This window comes from Ips typographus, linkage group LG1, assembly GCF_016097725.1.
Source record: "Ips typographus isolate SLU linkage group LG1, UJ_Ityp_2.0, whole genome shotgun sequence".
Classification (NCBI taxonomy): Eukaryota; Metazoa; Arthropoda; class Insecta; order Coleoptera; family Curculionidae; genus Ips; species Ips typographus.
The window spans coordinates 25,874,362-25,890,481 of NC_138422.1; the positions used below are offsets into that span (position 1 = coordinate 25,874,362).

The window sequence follows — 16,120 nt, forward strand, 5'->3', positions numbered from 1 at the left end:
TGTACTTATTTTTTCCTGAAATCCTGAATAAAATTAGAAAAAACCAACTGATGATTTATTGTGTTAATTGTACTCAAGTGGGTCTCAGTTTGGTGATTAGAGAAGGTAGTACTTTGGATAATTGAAAATAAATAATTGTTTATTGATTTGTAGCTAATACGAAATATATCTTAAGATCTAACAAAAATTAACAAATGCAATTGTTGAAGAAAAATAAAGAAGGCAGAGAATTAAATGCAAATAAACCCATTTTTCGGCTTGTTAGTGGAAACAATAACTTTAAAACTAACTCTAAAACTTAACCCAACATTGAACACATTTTTCTTGTTATCAGTAAACTACAGCTTATCAATATGCTGTGGATCTACTAATGTAATGTGCATTGACAAACTGACTAAGTTATCAACATTAACAACAACACAATACTGACAGACTAAATCATTTATACTTTTTACCCAAAATTTTAAGCTAAAACTACAAAAATACAGATCGCAATTAGACTAAACGTAGATGAGATTGTTAAGGCGGAATTTTCGGGAATGTATTTGGTATTTTCCATCATCCAGTAGAAACCGTCCATCCTGCCTTGGCGTTTTAGTTCCGCCCCTACTTCTTGTCTGATTTCCTCATTATATCGGTTTAACCATTTTCTCTAGAAAAATATTTTACACTAGATTTAATAGCTACAATATAGAAGAAACCTACGTGATGGGTGGAAAGCAACTCCATAGCCATTAGTTTCTGCTGGTAGGGCACTAGTGTTTGAATTTTAAAACCCAAATATTTGTGACCGGAAGTATGCTGTAACCATGGTTTTTCTATTACTTGGAAGACGTTCTGTAGCCTTACTCCAAAATAGCCTTCCTTATAGTAACCTGGCTCTGGTTTGAAAAGAAAATGTCAGAAGGCTTATATACAGGGTGTCCATTTTTTGAGCTCCATTATATGTCAATGAAGAGATATCAGGTAGCTTTAAATTAGAGCACTTAATTAAATTGTATTATAGGCTCTATGGAGTGTTGATTGAAATTTCACAAAATACTACTCCTATATACACCCATACTTTCTGTTCAATGCTGGAGCTCAAAAAATAAACTGCTAAAGCCATCAGTATGAAATCCCAAACAGTAAACTCAAAAGCGTTCATTAAAATGTTATTTCTTATAAACGATTAAATATGGCTTCAATCTTACCTATGGTAAAGAAATATCCAGGTTTGAAGGTCTGTTTAGTAGACACCTCGAGGTCATACTGAATTGCAATGGGAGCTAAAAATGTATTTTTGAAAAACTAACAAATAAATCATAATGAATCATTTACATTCTCGAACTCCTGAAAACATTCCAATTCCATGGCCAGTTTCGTGCAAAAAATCCAACCCGACATCCCACAAAGGACCTCTGGCCAATATGTCCGCGTCCGCCATCTTCATGTTGTTAGGGAAAGTCAAAGCTGAAAAAGAGATTTGTCCCACCAACACTCTGGTGTAAGCTTCCTTCATCATTTCTTCCGGTTCACCGTAGTGTACCGTCCTGGCTACTGTGGTTGTACCTTCTGCATTTTCATGGTTTTAAACTAAGGAATACAAAAAAAGGAAAATGGTACCATAATACTGTCCTCCGGACTCAATGACTACAGTTCCGTTGTCAAAGACAATGGCATTGGTGTTTTTAGTAGGGAGGTAGTGGGGCTGTGCCCCATTACCAGCAAACCCCACTATTGTTCTGAAACTGTTGCCCAAACTTTTTTCCTGCTCATACCGGTATCTGTCTAGGATGTCAGCGATTTCCATTTCGGTGAAGAATTTTCCTTTAGACATCTGAAAGCTAATTTAATAAAGTCTGTGTCTAATCGATAATTTTGCAAGCAGTCCCAGAAAGTTTCTTACTGAAAATGCAATGCAAAAAGCAATATACATATTCAGTCATTAGTATTTTAATGGGTGGGAAAAAACATTTCTTACTCTAGTTTCAATATAAGCAAAAAAGTCGCACATTGCTGCTCCATCCTTGATGTGAGCTTTCTTCATACCCTCCACCTCAACTGGGTTTTTTACTGATTTAAGGTAGATAATAGGAGATTGGTAAGGAAGCCTTTTCTCTGCAAAAATATGCTCGTAAATGGCATGACTAGCGCCCTCACTATACACGCAATGCGCTGGTACTAGAATTTTTCCATACAGCTGGGACTTGGTCCTCAAATCCGTCCAAATATTTGAGTAATTTTGAATCCTAGAGTGAGGATATAGTTTTTTTATTGATGTTTTCTGTTGACAGTAAACTTACTGCACTGTGTCGTGATGCCTAAAAGCGGACTGGGCATGCAAGTAACTCAGCACGTCCGACTTCTTTAGCTGTTTGGAATTAACATACAAAAATACATTGTTCATGTCCAAGATTAGGTAACTTCGTAAAAATGGTGAAAACGGGACGTCCCGTCCCCGAATATTCAACAACCAAGCTATTTCGTCCAGTGCTGTGACCACCATAGCTTCAGCCCCAGCTTTTTTCACTACTTTTCGTACTTCTTCCAGTTTGCTAGTGTAGTTTTTCCCTGCAAAACTAAAGAATTTTAAGTGGCGTCCCGGCCCTGAAGGACGGTGGTACCTGTATACTCCACATCCAGAACAAAAGCGTCTTTACTGCGTTTTTTCGGCCGTTCGTGTTTAGGCCATATCTCGTCAATCAAACTAACGTTGAGAGCCACCAGTTCGATTTTGGCTCCTTCGAGTTCGTGCTTGAATTTTCTCCACATGTATTCGGATATTATTTTCGGGTTGGCTCCCAATCTACCACCGTCAGGAAACTGCGATTTCAACCATTCAGTTCTAGAATAAAACTCCATTATAATAGCTACATAGTAGTATTTCAAGTTGATTGACCGGGGCCCTAATTCTTGAAAGCAAGGAGTAATGCTCTCATGAAAAGTTTTAAGAGAATGTGACAGCAGAAAGTGGCAATAGCAGGTTTTTGTCACATTCTGCATACTTTTCTCTTGGTCTCTTGGTATGGTGGTAACTCTCTTCCTTAATTTCAAGAATATGCACCCAGAAGTCGTAATAATGCAACAACCATCATACTTTTTACGCTCACTAGCAATTTGAGGTAGTACAGACAGTTCGCTTACATCACCTTAAGCTGTAGAAATCTCTATAATATGGTGAAGAAGACGAATCGAATGCAAAAGCTTGCCTTTAGCAGTACTTGGGGATCAATGATCAGAAGTACAAGGATATAGAAACTTTGAGAGCAAAATTCTTCACATGCAAAGCAAATAATATCATTGGAGCCAAAAACAGAAAAAGTTTAAGGAATTAAATTCTAGAGCTAAAACCCAGGTTTGACTTGAATCAAATGTCCAGGAACAAATTTGGCATATATCTTTTGTAATAACAAACTAACTTCCTTTATTAATACTAACTTACTAAATAATACCAAATCAATACATGTTAGTTGGTATATATGAAGGAAAAATTGTAGAAAAAATAGCGAAGAATGCTTCCTTAGTAGACACAAATGACCAAACACCCTTCATAATTTGTAGGTATAGAATATCATGTTGTCAGAGGCACATTTATGAATTACAATAAACTTCTTCTTGAGCCATTTGGAAACATATTCGGTTCAAAAAAGAAAAATAACAACGTTCTTTTTCGTGCATTTTTTCTGCACAAGTCTATTACGTTGTTGTGAATGTCACCAAACAAAAATTGACCAAAAACTTGGTCACATATTGTCTTCAAGCTCAAAAATCAGCAAAAAAGAAACCTACAGAAGTGAATAACACAACGGTCAATATAACTTTCATTTTAACATAAGTTGGTTACAATTAAGGCGTTCCTGTATACTAATTTTATAAGTACACTGCTTTTCACAAACCTGGTGGGTATATTTTTGTGTCCTTCCCTCATCAGCAACCAATTACAATCTATTTCTTCGTCAGCCTGTAGATGGTACCTGCCATCAGTCCATAAAACTGCTTTTTCCATGGTAACGATGGCATCTCCGTAACTCCCACTGAATCCCGAAATAAACTCTCGACGTCGATCGTACTCGTCCACTTCCACACTCTGTAAGAACATAACAACTTGAGGAGGAGTCTTACTCGAATTGGGGTGTCGTTCAAGTCAGGCTTTACTCACCGAACTTAACCCACCTGGTGTTCATCACCTGAAGTGATTAGGTACGCTTCCACCGGGTGCGTTTCCAACTTTACCTCGGAACTCATGATTTTCCTTAAGTTCAACAATCTAAATTTTTGTTCAGTTTTATTAGAGAGTTTTGTGAAAAGTTTAAATCTTACCTTCCGGTTGTGTTTACTCGTCGTGAAGGGGGATAGGCGTTACCTCTTTTGGAGCAGGCTTTACGCAGCTCTCCTTTAGCTATTAGCTCTTCATCGTAACCCATGGAGAGCACAATGTAATCTGTAAATGTAATATACTTTATTAATATGGTTGAGTGTTGTTCAATAAAACGTTTACTAAGTAGAGTATTAGGAAGCTTTTAAAAGTATCAAAAATAATGTTTCTAATTTGATTGAGAAGGAAATATGAGTTATGAACATTTTAGAGAAAATCTGTAAATAACCTGTCCTCTCCCTAGTTTTAAGTTAGACCTGAATCTCTTTTGTCGATTTTATCACCAATTCAAATGGTTTATTTTTACGGATATTGTAAATGAGAGTGGTTTTCACTTCGTTACTTTAAAGCAACCTAAGCATGTCAACTAAAGCCCTTCTTGCATTGAAAAACGTATATCGCACAGCCTCTTCTGTTGTGCTGAGGTCCTGATAGCTTGTTGACGTCATCTGCAAGAACTCGGGGTCACATGCTGTTCAAAAGACCCGGAGATCGAAGGTCCTCTCGTCACTTCGTTCCACTTTGCAATGGCGCCGAACCAGACGCGAACGAAGCAAGAGAAAAAGGAACGGAAAGGACCGAAATGGGCGGGCGCAAAGAGAAAAAAGGAACAAAAAGAGCGGCGTTCCGGATGAGCTCGTCTCTTCTTTGGGATGTACTGTATTAAAATAGCAGAAGGTAAGAAAGATTCTTGCATTCCTTTTGTAAGCGCTTGTATAAAGAAATTGCAAGTTTCGAATGCAAGACATTTTTAGAGATTTTTGGTTAAAATGGTAATAACAAAGTATTACTATGAAATAAGTTTCTTTTCTGCTAATTCTGCAAAAGTATATTATTCCATATACCATATGTCAAAAAATACTCAAATCTGAATTGTTACTAGAGAGGAAATTATGTGGAGGCAAGGATCTCAAAGATCGGTTTATTGTATTAATGCCTTGTAAACAACTCTAGGTGCCTTTTTTGTCTATATTATCAATCAGTCGGGTATGTTTTTGTTCACTTTTTAAAGTAAAAACATTCTATTAATGTTATTCATTAACTAACTTACAATATCCTAGACAAAAAAGTTTGTTTTACAAGCTGATATTAGGTCAGGAAATGTGGAAGGGCATTCATAGGGTGTCTCTTCTACCAATCTGTGAGGGTTTACAGTATTCAAAACTTCACGAACAAGTTGCAAAATGGTTTTGCACAACTTCCTGTTGAAATGTTTCTACTGGGGAGAGCGACTCGATCCGAATTAAGAAACAGAGTAGCCAAATTTGGAACTGCCTACAAGTATTTCAAAACATCTTGCACAACAACAACAGAATGCAATATTATTGTCTAGTAGATTAGAAGAAAGGAGATTCTCATAAGAAGTGTGTTGAATTGATAGGTTTTTGTTACATTGCGTATCTAACTTTTTGATGAGATCCTGGAAGGACTGTACCAGTAATATAGTTTGCGTGGTATAACGATGTCGTTTTTGGAATTCAAGGAATCTGACAGAGGTACATTAGTCATCTTGAGCTGGTGTTCATTTTTCTTGTCCATTTTCCTGAAACCATTTTTTCACATCTTATGACACTTATTGTATTGTAAATAACTTCATTCTTCGTAAATGATCGACAATTTCTCAATCTTTTGTAAGTTTCCGTTTAATTACCATATTCAAATATCAGGTTCAAATGTAAATAATAAGGCCAGTTCGGTGAATAATCAGAAGAAGGGAGAGAAAGAGCGAAAGCCAAAAGGGCCGTATCGTCCCCTTCCCTTATGCAACCCTAATACGGCATTGACGTCACCGTTCAGTTTATCCTCCCACACGTGCCGTTTTTGTGCACAATATATGGCAGCGACCTTCCTGAAGGTCGCAAATTTGAAAATGGCAAATAAGAAAATATATTTACGTTGGATACACTGCTCAATTTTAAATACATTTAGGACTGAATTGAGCTGAAGGAGTCAAAATTGGCTGAACAGTGTAGGTGACAGAGTTTAAAACCAACTGGTTTTTCCTAAGTCTTCTGCTATTTATGAGAGATAGCACGTGCGAAACGCTGCTCTCACGTTGTTTCATCTTCCATACTTTCTGACGTCCTGATAGAATGTTGACGTCATTTCAGACACTTGGGCCCCTTTCGGTTTCGTTTTCTCTTACAACAACTAAGGTGTGTTTTTTAAAGTATTAGGTTTGCTTTTTTCGTAATTTGACTTAATGTTCACAAAAATAAATTAACATACAGGGTTGTCCAGTTTTAAATGTCAATAATTCACCATTCGATAGCCCATCAAAAAATAAGTTAACATACATTATGTCATTTTTCTGAAAAAGGCTTCCTAAGGAAAATACAGTCCATAAATGTTCAGTTTAAAAAATCGTTTTTTTTGTTATAACTGTCAGACTGTTAAATCAAATTTGGAACAAGCACTCTAGAAATTAATACTTATTATGTATGACGTTTGCCAAAATTCTCCAGAAGCGTAGATACAGGAAGATAGTTTTCATGTTTCTGTCTTATTTTCTACGTCTTTGAATATTTTTCAAAAATTACAGTTTCTTTTAATTTTATTCTTCATGATGAAAAATTAATTATCTCTTATACAATTCTAATTTGAAACTTCGTTTACGAGATAATTCAGTTATTACGTTCAAAGATCCAAAACTAACCCAACCCAACTTAAAAATTGTCTTGGAAACGAAAAATTAACTTAAGAAGCTTAAAAAATTTTATTGTAGCCAGTCGTTTTCATAGTTTCCCAATAAACTGAAATTCTTAGTTGTGAAAATTGACTTAGAAAAGATAAAAATTTATTTCAGAAGCTTAAAAATTGTTTGTAACCAGTTTTAATACAAATCGAGAGATTTAGTATTAAAATTGATTTTTCTAGAATTTTTGATTACAAATTCATACATTTAAACCTTAAAAATTGACTTTGAACACCAAAAAGTGACTCTGAACTAATGAAAAGTGACATCAGAAGCTTAAAATTTGCATTTGAACTAAGTTTTCATAATTTGAAGACAAATTTCAATATTTTAGTCTTGAAAATAGTCTTAGATACAGGACATTGACATTAGATTCATAAAAATTGTCTTGAAAACTAACTTTTCGTACTTTTTACTTTGTTTTTCATTTTCTTAGAATTCTGGACTATTTTTAGTGGTTCAAAATTGCTTTCAGCTTGGAAAATCGAAGTTATTGACATAGCAAACTTAAAAAAACAATTTTTACATTCTCCATAGACTTAAAATATCATTCTAAGCTTTTTTACTATTAAATCCACTTCTAGACACCTCAGTGCTAAAAATTCAAGTATTTCTTAAAAATCTAGACTGTTTTTAGTGCTTTAAGATGCTTCAATACTATCTTTTGACTTATCAGGCCTAAAAGCCAGTTTGTGCACTGTCCATAATCTTGAAAATGTCATTTCAAGCGCCTTCACTATTAAATTGACTTCTACACTCATAGGTGCAAATAAATTGTAGCATCTCTAAGAAATTCAGACGGTCTTTAGTGCTTTTTAAGACTGGAAAATCGAGTTTAAGACTATTTCCAAAAGTCAAGTTTCTTCAGTAATAAAAGTAAAAAAGTTTGGTACCAAATGCTACGATATTAGTCTTGAGAAATAAAATAGTCCGAAAATTTAATTTACTTCTAGTCTTGTTTCAGAAAATTGAGTTGTACACCAATTAAAGTCCTGAAAATAGACTTTTGGACTCTCTTTAGTCCTAGTAAAGTTAGTTCTAGCCTTAAAAATACACTTTTAGATTATTTTTAGTAGCAAAAAATGAGTTTCATGTACAATACAATCTTTGTCTAGATTTCCGGACTGTTTTTAGTTTTTACCAGGAAGGCAGTCTGAGAAAACGAATTATGAGACTATTCCTAGTAGTTAATAGCAAGTTTTTAGACTATTCGTACAAATTTGGACTCTCACAAGTCTTGAATGTTCAGTTTTACACTATACAACGATTTTTTAAATTGAAATTTGGTGGGCTGTATCTTAGGAAACGTTTTTTTATTTTTTGATCGAATGGTGAATTATTGACACTTAAAACTGGACCACCCTGTATAAACATATCTAAATCTGACTCATAAAAGTCATATAAACTATATTTTTTTAATGCCACACTTAATGATTTATAGATCAAGCCAGAATTATTATTACCCCTAAAAATTCTAAATTATTTTTATTTTCAATAGTAATCTTTATTTTTATAATCCAAGTATATCTTAGAAATTTTAAAGATAAGGTTAAGGTCACATTGAGTGTGATCTTGTTTTCATTTATGCGACTTTTCAACTGTAAATCTGTACAGCCAGTTTTTGGAAGTTTGAAGTTTTTTGACATCATTAGACAACAGTTTAGAAGTAATTAAAAAAATAAAAATTATACAACGAGATCATCAAGAATGTCTTTTCTATTTTAACAAAAGTTCTTCAATAAATTTACTCTTTTTTTTATGTATTGCACAAAAAAGACGTTTTTTTAGTTTACACCTAACAAGCCACGCACTTGGTCCATTTCTTCTTCAATCTCTGTTTAATATTTGATAAAAAAATGTCAAATTGAAACATAAACTAAAAAAATAATAAACTTGATTAAATAATTTGAATTTTTAGAACCCTCACACATTTCTAATAATTCATATGCTTATTTCGTATCTTTTTACAGATTTTAATTAATTAAATATAATTTTTTTTACTATGATTTTGCTTGATTAACCGTTGCATCATTTAATAGAAATAGGTATACCAAGTATAGGAAGCTGTCCTTTGGTTGAAAATCCTAAACATAAAATTAGGTATTATTACTTCTCAATCCAATACAACATACATTTATAGTTTTATCCATGATGGAAGCATGACTTTGAAAACATCAAAGTTTATTTTTATACGTCAAACCACAAATTTAATTATTAATATCCCATCTGCTACTAGAAATGTAAAGTTTTGCCGGGTAAATTAACAGGTATGTTCGACAGTAACTACTCTATCTTATATTGTTCCGTAGATAGAAATTAAATTGAACTGTTGCACAATAAAAGCATAGGACAATAGTCCAATGATAAAGAAAATAAAAACACATCAAACATTAATCTTCCCAAGCTAACTAGTTTGCTGTAAAAATACACTAAGATCTGCAAGACCAAAGGCAAATTTGTTGTTTTTCGCGATAACCCTGATTGTTGTTAATACAGTTAATAGAATTACGGTACTGGTATATTTATTCATTAACCACGGTTCAAGCTATTGTCATTACAGTGGAAACAATGTTATTTTTAGTACGACTTTCAGTTACTATTTTATGTGGTACCATTATGGTGGTGAAATCGGAAGCTTCAGAATGTACATTAACGGGACTTGTAGTTTGGTGCAAAAAAATTCACTATTTAAATGACTTACAAGGACTGATCACGGAAAACACTACAGTATTGATGTTAGAAGATACTCGCGGTTTATCTGAAGGCAAAAGTCTGGATTTTTCATTAGAAAACGCGGAAAAAGTGAGAACTATACACATCAGTAAAAATCAGGATGTCAACATAGATCTACAAGTCCTTTCAATATTTAGCAATTTACGACTTTTTGAAGTCACTAGTAGTCACTGGACCCTGATTAAAACTGGAACATTTTCAGGTAAATTTATGTCAAATCAGTTTATTATTGTATTTTTATTGATCAACTATCTACATAAACGTGTATGTGACTAAAAAACTTATATATGAAGTAAACCAACCAAAATAAAAAATGTTTTGAATGTAATTAATAACAGAACAAACGTTACATTCAAAACATTTGCTACATTGTTCTGTCACCTTACTTTTAGCTTAAATCGCTTATCAAAGTGGTTCAGTGTCTTATTTATCAATTTTCATTATTTCAAACTTTTGACTCTACAGGGTTTGACACTTTTAAGAAGATTCTTATTAGTGGAGTCCGGATTTCTAGGAATTTTGCTTTAAAACACGTCATTTGACAGATTTTTTTTCATGCTTTGTTTGCTATTTTCTTCTTTTTGTGCTTAATTTAGTTTTTTGTTCTTATTTGCTGCTATTTTTTGTATGGTTTTATTTTGTATAGGTTAAAATTGTAATAGCTATATTGAGATATTGAAGGCTTCTCAGTGAAAAAAACATACCAATTATCTATTGCAAAATAAGTAAGAATCAATTTACAAATTTAAACTGACCAAATAATTTCCAAATGCTCCGAAGTAGTCTAAAAAGATGTAAAAACATTCCAAAACACTATAGAAGCTCCAAAATGCCTTGCAAAAGCATACGAAACAGCCTAGAAGCTTACAAAAGCTTTTAGAACAGTCTAAAAGCTTCCAAATGCTTTTCAACATCTATAAAAGCTCTCAAAAAATTTCAAGGCAGCCTTAAAGCTTCTGTATGCTTCTAGAGCTGTTTAATAGCTTCCAAAAAAACGGTCTACAAGGTTTCAAATGCCTTAAAAGCAGTCTAGAACCTTCAGTGCACTTTAAACTATTCAAACACTTTCCAAATGCTCCTAAAGTAGTCTAAAAAGGTTTTTAAACACTACAGAAACTCCAAAATGCTTCTCAAGCAGTCGAAAGGCTTCGAAAACAGTCTAGAAGCTTACAAAAGCTTTAAGAACCCTCAAAAGACATCCAAATGATCTTCAACTAGTCTAGAAGCTCTCAAAAAGTTTTAAGGCAGTCTAAAAGCTTCCGTAAGCTTCTAAAGCAGTTTAAAAGCTTCCATACGTTTGTAGAATCGTTCATAAGTTTTCAAATGCTTTAAAAGCAGTCCAAAACCTTCAACGCTTTTTAAATTCTCCAGAAACCTTCCATTTGCTTCTAAAGTAGTCTAAAAAGATTTCAAAATACTACAGAAACTCCAAAATGCTTTTAAAGCAGTCGAAAGCCTTCCAAAAGCTTTTAGAACAGTCTAGAAGCTCTCAAAACATTTCAAGACAGTCTAAAAGTTTCAGAATGCTTTTAGAGCAGTTTAAAAGCTTACAAAAATGTCTAGAACTGTCTACAAGGTTTTAAATGTCCTAAAAGCAGTCCAGAAACTTCATTGCCCTTTAAACTGTTCAAACAAGTCTAAAAAGATTTAAAAACACTACAGAAACTCCAAAATGCTTCTAAAACAGTCGGAAGCCTTTCAAAACTTCCAAAAGGTTTTAGAACAGTCTAAAAGATTCCCAATGCTCTTCAACTAGTCTAGAAGCTACCATAAAATATCAAAACAGTCTAGAAGCTTCCAAAAAATGCTGGAGCCGTCTAAGAATTTCCAAATTCCTCTAAAGCATTCCAGAACCTTCAACTCCAAAACAAACCATCAATATGCTCTTTAAACTGTCCAAAAACCTTCCAAATACTCCTCAAGTAGTTTAAAAAGGTTTTGAAATATTACGGGAACTCCAAAATGCTTCCCAAGCAGTCGATAGCCTTCCAAAACGGTCTAAAAGTTTCCAAATGCCTCTAAAGCATTCCAGAATCTTTAATATGCCCTTTAAACTGCCCAAAAATCTGTCTCACACTGTATATCAAAAATTAAGATAAAAAACATCTTCTTTGAAACATATTCTTGAAAAGGGGTTAGGTTCGAAAACAACTGCAAATTTTAAGACATTGACAAACTAACTTTCTGTTCTTACTCATACGGTTTCTAATTATGGGACCTATTTTGTTGTCCTGTGTTTTATAAATTAAATACTTAGTATATTACTTATCTTGATACATAAATAACTATTACTGACATTGAATATTACAATTTTTAGGACTGGCGCACTTGAAAGCAATATCGGCTCCTTCCAGCCACGTCAGAGAATTGCAAAACTCTGCTTTCGAAGGTGCTACAAAACTCGAGGATCTGAATTTATCAGGCAACGACCTACTATCAATACCCAAAAAAGCGTTCAGCGGTTTGACCAATCTGACAAAGTTGAATCTAAGCCATAACAAAATAAGATCTTTGCCAATTACGGTGTTTAGAGACTTAACCAGTTTGACTACTTTGGACCTGTCGGAAAACTTTCTAGAAACTATCCAAGCTGATTTGTTAAATCCCTTGAAGAAACTAGATACACTTAGCTTGAATCATAATGCAATCGCTAAAATTTCTGGGGAATTTCGGCTGCCTGAATTGCACATATTGACAATAGCCCATAATACACTTTCGGAATTTCCTACTGGAGTTTTGGACGAGTGTCGATCGCTATTGTATGTGGACCTATCCAGAAATCCAGGATTAAAAAATTTAACGGAACAGCCGTTTTTACATTTGACGGAATTAAAGCACTTGATGTTGGGAGGTAATGGGGCTTCAGCGGAAAACTTTGAAACTTTAAAAAAACAGGTTCTGGTTATTGTATAGGGATTATACTGAGAAATTTTAGCAATTAAATCACATTACTTCTGTAGTTTTATCATTTTGAGTGTATTTGTTGTTCAATTATTATTCTATTCTTAAAAATTGCAGGCTTTCAGCAACTTCGTACATTGCTAGTGTATCGTGTATATCAGTTTTTCCAGTCGTGGGCGTCGCGACGCTTTGCGCCCAACATCGCGTTATGCATTCCTGATATTATGCAGGCTGTTCCTGGAAAACTGAAGTGAACTTAAGTGCAACAAGTAGTCTGTTGCTGTAAGTGTCCAGAAAGCGTCGCGACGCTTTGGGTGTTTATGGCGTCCTGTTTTCTGGGTTCAGTAGTCCTGGAACTAGCGTAATCAGGCTGTTTTTTGCTGGACCTGGGAAGGGTCCTAGATGTTATGTGAATCCAAATTATTTTCAGGGCAAGGACTGTATATGTTAGTTTTACAAGTTTTAATAAAGTTTTATAGAGGTGCTTGGGTCCTTATTGGGTTCTAATTACTTGCAATGACAAAACAAAATTATTGTTTCAAAATTTACTTGTAACCAACTAAATATGTTTTAAGGTAATGGTTTGACATTTTCAGACCTTTTACAGTTCAAAACTTCAAAAATCATAGTAAAATGTTAGTATGGAAAGTAGTGGAAAAAAATGGGAAAAATACTAAAGAAAGTGAATTAGAAATTACTGAGAAAGAGTTGTTAAGTGACAAAAAAATCAGTCCCTGGAAAACTTAATGTTTGTGATAAATTGTCATTAATTCTTGGTTTAGGAAATATTTGGCTTAAATCCGTAATTTGACGTCAACATTGACCTATTCCTATTTAATAAAATTGAAATTGTCTCCTGGAACGTGAATAGCCAGAAAGTGCAGCTTTGTGTCGCTAGTTCCAGGACAAGTGAACCCGGCAATCAGGACGTCAGAGAGAAACAATGCGTCGCGACGCTTCCCGGATGTTTTCGGGAGCGTCCAGGCTACTTGTTGCCGCCAGGTTTGCTACAGTTTTCCAGGAACGGCCTGTGCAGGAGCAGGAGTGCATAATACGGTATGAGGCGTCGCGACGCCTACGATTTCAAACAGGACCGGAAAGTTATTTGTTTTTACATAAAAAGTTTTTATTATATCTTTATACAAGAACTTTATTATTTTTCTTTTTCTTTTGTTTGTTATAAGAGTCAAATTATTTAGTTTTACTGCAACTACTTTTATTTTAACACACTTTAGGACTACTCTGTCTCTAATGGAATTTGTGTTTCTTTCAGATATAAAGTTTATGTATTTTTTTAGCGTAACTGTTTGACATGTTACAAAGTCAGAAAAGGTGCATAATTCAACTTTTTACTATAAAATTTAAATACAGACACGTATTTGTTTAATTAGCATGCCTACTGAAAGCAAAGGTATTTACAATGGTTTACTGATTTTATCGTTTTTTTTTAAATTAAACTTACTACAGTGTTCTTGATAGTAAACCAACAAAATTTAACATTGACCGGAAACTGCACAAACTTCATATCAAAATTTACAAGCAACATTTTCACACTTTCTGATCCTACAAACTAAATAAATAATTCGTCGGTAGTTAATGGATTGTAAAATAAATTATGAGCCAAACCTAAAAGCCATTTCCAATTAACTAGCTGTTGCGTCCGTCAGTAACTGGGAAGTAAATACCTAAAAACTATTACGCTTTATTATTAGAAAGATGATGAACAAATGCAGGCAACAAGACCGCATTGCAATCATTCCCTGGATCGTTTCCAGTCCATTCGGAATTTCGGTAGTTTTTGAATGCCTCGAGCATTTCCAAATTTTCTAACAGTTTTTCAGGATTTTTGGAAAGTTTACGAAGTTTAGCTAAATTAAAAGTTAAACTTTTTCTGCACTTTAGCAAACTTGCTATTATTGTTTGATTTTTCATAAAAGTTTTATAGTTCTCTTATGCCTGTTTTCCTTGGTATAGTAGAAGAAAGAATAAAATAGAAATTCAATGATCAGGAGAAAGAACTATTGGAAGTCAATTCTCCCGACAAAGAAGAAAATAATTTTGTGACATAATGTGTCAGTCTGTCATTCGACACATGACCACACTATATCAGATACTTTCATTGATATCTTGTGATCAACTCTCCAATTACGTCACCTCCGTTTCGGCAGGCTAACATGGAGTTTTTCCATTTTTGTCGGGAGCATTGATTTCCAGTTTTTCGTTCTTTCTTATCTCACATAACGTAGAACTGCGTTTTAGTACCTAAAAATCGTGAAGCTTAGTCTGAAATGTCGGAATTTGTAGTTTATTTAGAAACAAAAATGTTATTTGGTAATTTACAGGACTTTGAAAATGCATTAATAAGTTCAAATCGACGGATTTGCCGCCTGTATGACGTAGACGACTTTCAGTAGTTTTATTGGCTATAGCTGTCTGACGTTTGACAGTATCTTCCAATCAGCTGATTTATAACCTCAAAGTCAAGTCACGAGTGGAGTCCGCAGAGTGCAATGTTGCCAAATAACACGTTCTTAGCACGACAACAAAACTTCACAACAAATTCTGAAAGAAAAGTTAATGATATGGCTTCTGGCAGCTAATTGGTTGAAAACGGTAGACGGTGTTTTGATATGTTAAACTTAGTATTTTTTAAAATAAAAAAACACCTATTTTATATTTTTTTGGGTTTTATTAAACTATGAAATAAGAAAAATGTGAACTGCATATCATGGGTGTTTTATACAGGGTGGACCAGTTTTAAGTGTCAAAAAATAAGTTGACTTGCATTGTGTCATTTTTCTGAAAATCGTTTCCTAAGGAAGATACAGTCCTCCAAATTTCAATTTAAAAAATCGTTTTTTGCTTTTAAACTGAACATCCAAGACTTGTGAAAGTCCAAATTTGTACTGAATAGTCTAAAAACTTTTTTACTACTAGGAATGGTCCTATGATTCGCTTTCTCAGACTGCCATCCTGGTTGAGTGTCTGAAACTGGCATTCAAGAACTAAAAAAAGTCCGGAAATCAAGACAAAGATTGTATTGTGCATGAAACTCATTTTTTACTACTAAAAATAATATAAAAGTTGACTTTTAATGCTAGAACTGACTTTACTAGGACTAAAGAGAGTCCAAAAGTATATTTTCAAGACTTTAATTGGTGTACAACTCAATTTTCTGGACTGGACAACAAGTCTAGAAGTAAATTAAATTTTCGGACTATTTTATTTCCAAAAATTAGTTCTCAAGACTATTATTGTAGCATTTGGTACCAAAATTTTTTACTTTAATTACTGAAGAAACTTGACTTTTGGAAATAGTCTTAAACTCGATTTTTCAGTCTTAAAAAGCACTAAAAACAGTCTGAATTTCTTAGAGGTGCTACAATTTATTGCACCTATGAGTGTAGAAGTCACTTTAATAGTGAAGAAGCTTG

The 16,120-nt window shown here is 33.8% G+C and overlaps 2 protein-coding genes across 7 annotated transcripts in view; one reads left to right on the forward strand and one right to left on the reverse strand.

Annotated features, from left to right (window-relative positions):
* Positions 1 to 118: 118 nt before the first annotated feature.
* The window catches only part of LOC145740284 (xaa-Pro aminopeptidase ApepP-like), a 50,936-nt gene continuing 34,934 nt past the window's right edge, over positions 119 to 16,120 (reverse strand). The window contains exons 1-12 of one of the 3 annotated variants that reach the window (XM_081995733.1): positions 4,587 to 4,883; positions 4,303 to 4,423; positions 4,156 to 4,249; positions 3,879 to 4,069; positions 2,607 to 2,827; positions 2,286 to 2,553; positions 1,964 to 2,231; positions 1,606 to 1,819; positions 1,321 to 1,554; positions 1,194 to 1,268; positions 706 to 881; positions 119 to 652 (exon numbers count right to left, since the gene is read on the reverse strand). In XM_081995733.1, the coding sequence (XP_081851859.1) occupies positions 464 to 652; positions 706 to 881; positions 1,194 to 1,268; positions 1,321 to 1,554; positions 1,606 to 1,819; positions 1,964 to 2,231; positions 2,286 to 2,553; positions 2,607 to 2,827; positions 3,879 to 4,069; positions 4,156 to 4,249; positions 4,303 to 4,406 (2,034 nt within the window). In that variant the 5' untranslated portion in view covers positions 4,407 to 4,423; positions 4,587 to 4,883 and the 3' untranslated portion in view covers positions 119 to 463. Of the gene's footprint in view, positions 653 to 705; positions 882 to 1,193; positions 1,269 to 1,320; positions 1,555 to 1,605; positions 1,820 to 1,963; positions 2,232 to 2,285; positions 2,554 to 2,606; positions 2,828 to 3,878; positions 4,070 to 4,141; positions 4,250 to 4,302; positions 4,424 to 4,586; positions 4,884 to 16,120 lie in introns of those variants that run through there. The other 2 variants (XM_081995732.1, XM_081995734.1) reach the window with 2 other exon arrangements.
* On the forward strand, positions 9,207 to 13,834 carry LOC145727034 (uncharacterized). Of its 4 annotated transcripts, XM_081976430.1 has the most exons (4): positions 9,207 to 9,307; positions 9,362 to 9,562; positions 9,634 to 9,987; positions 12,103 to 13,834. In XM_081976430.1, exons 3-4 carry the CDS (start codon positions 9,669 to 9,671, stop codon positions 12,696 to 12,698), a joined length of 915 nt encoding a protein of 304 aa, XP_081832556.1. In that variant the 5' UTR covers positions 9,207 to 9,307; positions 9,362 to 9,562; positions 9,634 to 9,668; the 3' UTR covers positions 12,699 to 13,834. The 4 variants fall into 4 exon arrangements, with proteins under 4 accessions (XP_081832556.1, XP_081832574.1, XP_081832563.1 ...); XM_081976448.1 differs by lacking the exon at positions 9,362 to 9,562 and having other exon boundaries at positions 9,236 to 9,319; XM_081976437.1 differs by lacking the exon at positions 9,207 to 9,307 and having other exon boundaries at positions 9,550 to 9,568.